Genomic DNA, 2,979 nt, shown 5'->3' with positions numbered 1-2,979 from the left:
TATACATATAAACTCTTCAAGTTGAACGATGCTACAGTCAGTGTGTAGGTCAGTCGGTGTTTGATGGAGCAATGTAGGATCATATGTTGGATGTGCACAGAAGTAGAGAGAGAAGGGAGAGAGAGTGAGAGGGTTGATGTTCATGGCCTTCTCCAGGAAGAACTCTTTGTCTCTCTTGATTTCTTCTCTAAAGAGAGAGAGGGTTTTACAATGTTTTACGGAGAAAGAAGAAGAAGACTTTGAAGAGTCAACATCATCATTGACTTTCTGGATGGAGGACATGTTTGTCCTTTTTTTAAACAGAGAAAGAAGAAGAAGACTTTGAAGAGTCAACATCATCATCGACTTTCTGGATGGAGGGCATTTTTGCCATTTTCTCAAACCATCACTTTATGAGAAGAATAGCAAGAAAGGGTACTTAAGTCTTTGCAACAACACCAGAGTCCGATGCAAAGTTATGCCAACATACACGGGAATACGAGCCCCATGTGCCTGTATACGTGGTGCTCATTCAAAGCCCCGAACACAGACGTGGGAATCAGTGAATCATCGGGGGCGAACATACACCACCCTCCCAGTTTTCACGCCCTAAAACGAGAGACCCAGCAGGGCCAGAGCCCGTTGTCCTTCATCTTGCTAACCAAAAAAGAAACAAGAAAAGAAAGAGGTGTTGGGGGTGAATGATTATAAAAGAATAACCTTCAGAAGCACAAAAGTTTCATCCAGAAAAATTACAACAGAGAAAAACAGTGCTTAAATTAAAATAGTCTCTATTCTTACAAATCAATGCAATCCTTAAAATCATGACACTAGTCGTTAAAAGAATAACGCAAAGCAATGCTTCGAGCCTTAGCAACCACAACACAATGCTTGCAATCTTTTCTTGTATATTCCAATGCAACAAACGTGACAGATACTTTTTTTTTAGGAACCCCATAACTTAATAATCATTATTCCTCATGTCCCCTATATATCTTTTTCTATATAACAAATCCTCAGAACTTGTATAAGATGAACGCACAAAAGAAAATGAAAAGATTTACATCACAACGACCACATGGCCCACAAGAAGAGAAAAAAACAAACTGGATAACGGAACCCAAAACCATCTCCAAATAAAACCATAGAGAGGTTTTGATACTGATGATTACCATGATAATAAAACTTGTTGATTATTTTATAATGATGATTATATGACATTAAGGATGATATATGAGATCAATTGCATCCCCTAGCAAGCATCTCCTGGAACTCCTTCTCCTGGTATTGCAGACAGGCCATGCGCCTCTGCGCTTTCAGCTGCTCGTAGAACCTTGCGATGAACTCCTCCGCCTTCTCGTCGACTCGGTCGCCGTCGTTCTCGTCGTCTTCCGATGGATAGTAGCTCGATATAACGATCGGAAGCGGAGAGATCGCCGGGCTGAGCTTCTCGCCGTCAGCAAAGTCGATCGGATCGAGGGAGGATCGGTCCGGCGAGGGGTCGATCCTCGGCCTGAAGACGACGATGGGCTCGTCGCGCTCCGGCGGGTTGATACAGGGTATGGAGGGGAGGTAGTCGTGGAGCTTCCTCTTCCCGGCGTGGAAAAAAACAGGGTTGGGGCTGTTGGTGCACGAGAACTCGTGGTCCTGTAGTCCGAAGCCGCGAACGGGAACTCGGTGGTGGAAGACCAGGCCTCGGAGCGATTTTCCGAGCAGCTTGCCACTCTTCATCGTGAGGTTCAGGTCCATGAGGAGCTTGCGCTTAGAGACTATGCCTTTCCTCATCATGAAGAACGCGACGCGAAGGAAGTTCCAGAGGCGCTTGGCTCTCACGGCAGAATGTATCTCCATCTTCGTTTCTTTTTTTCTTTTTTTTTTGAAGATGGTGGTGGGGGTGAGAGGAGAGGCTGGAGATCAGAGAATCGTTCTGTACTTCTGCGAGGCACGAAACCTCGCAGAAGAAGAAGACGACCATATGAGGGAGGAGGATGGCTGAGCTGGTTGGTATATATATATATATATATATATATATATATATATATATAGAGAGAGAGAGAGAGAGAGAGAGAGAGACCTTTTTCCAGAAGATAGGGGGGCTCGAAGAAGAGTGGTTGCCCGTGTTGATTCTTCAAATTTCAAAGCAAAAGTGAAGAAAACTATTTTATTATACCCACCGGTTGCTAAGAAATTGACCGTGCAATGTAGCTTGGAAGCTGCCGTCAAGTCAATCCAAATAGTGATCGGTGAGCAAATGCTTTCGAAAGCAAAGAGCAAGAGGACCAGAAAAAGCAATTAATGTTCTATTGAGCTTGTTTTTATTGGTATTTAGATAGAACTTCTTAACTGGTACTGAGGCATGTTAAAGGTCTGAAAGCCCCCACGGTAGATTTGATTATTGGTTGATTTTGATTAGGATCCGTGTGATAGGACCATACCTTTGACTGATCTGATTATGATGCAGATCTGTGTGTGTGTGTGTGTGCGCGCGGGCGCACGCGCACGCGCAAACATATGGGATACAGAGTGGATCATGTTAGACCCAAATCTGGATCTGATTAACCATCCAATGTGGTAGGATTGGAGATCTCTCAAAAAATAATAAAAACTAAGCCCCTTACATGTAAAAGAAAATGAAATTGGTTGGATTTTATCCAGATCCCAATTAAATCCAACCTAAATACTGATCCAAATCCAAAACAATTTAGCAAATCAGAATCCAATCTGAACCTATATCAGATCATACTGAAAGCGTCCGAATCTGGAAATACTGTGTCAGATTCGGATTGGATGTTCTCATATATCCGATCCGTTTGCAGCCCAGAGAGCGAGCGAGAGAGAGAGAGAGAGAGAGTAAAGGCCCGTCAGAAAGTGACACCAAAGCCTTGTTCAGGCATTTTTCTTCTTGCCTTGTTTCTAACGTGTTTGGTTGAGAGCGATGGTGCTTTTTGTGATATTGATTTCAGGCAGAAAGAAAGGGGATGGTGCGACTTTAAGTAAAGA

General features: G+C 43.4%; 1 protein-coding gene across 1 annotated transcript; it reads right to left on the bottom strand.

Annotated features, from left to right (window-relative positions):
- Positions 1–731: 731 nt before the first annotated feature.
- LOC149840334 (uncharacterized) lies at positions 732–1,952 on the bottom strand. Its single transcript, XM_090004394.1, has one exon. The coding sequence runs from the start codon at positions 1,828–1,830 to the stop codon at positions 1,219–1,221; it is 612 nt and encodes a 203-aa protein (XP_089860520.1). The 5' UTR covers positions 1,831–1,952; the 3' UTR covers positions 732–1,218.
- Positions 1,953–2,979: the final 1,027 nt, after the last annotated feature.

Source organism: Nuphar pumila, chromosome 4, assembly GCF_984573655.1.
Source record: "Nuphar pumila chromosome 4, dmNupPumi1.hap1.1, whole genome shotgun sequence".
NCBI lineage: Eukaryota > Viridiplantae > Streptophyta > Magnoliopsida > Nymphaeales > Nymphaeaceae > Nuphar > Nuphar pumila.
Note: the sequence above shows the minus strand (reverse complement) of the source record. Positions and strands in the feature narration are given on the sequence as shown.

Coding starts and splice junctions, on each gene's coding strand:
- LOC149840334 (XM_090004394.1), bottom strand. CDS start 1,830: ATGGAGATACATTCTGCCGTGAGAGCCAAGCGCCTCTGGAACTTCCTT.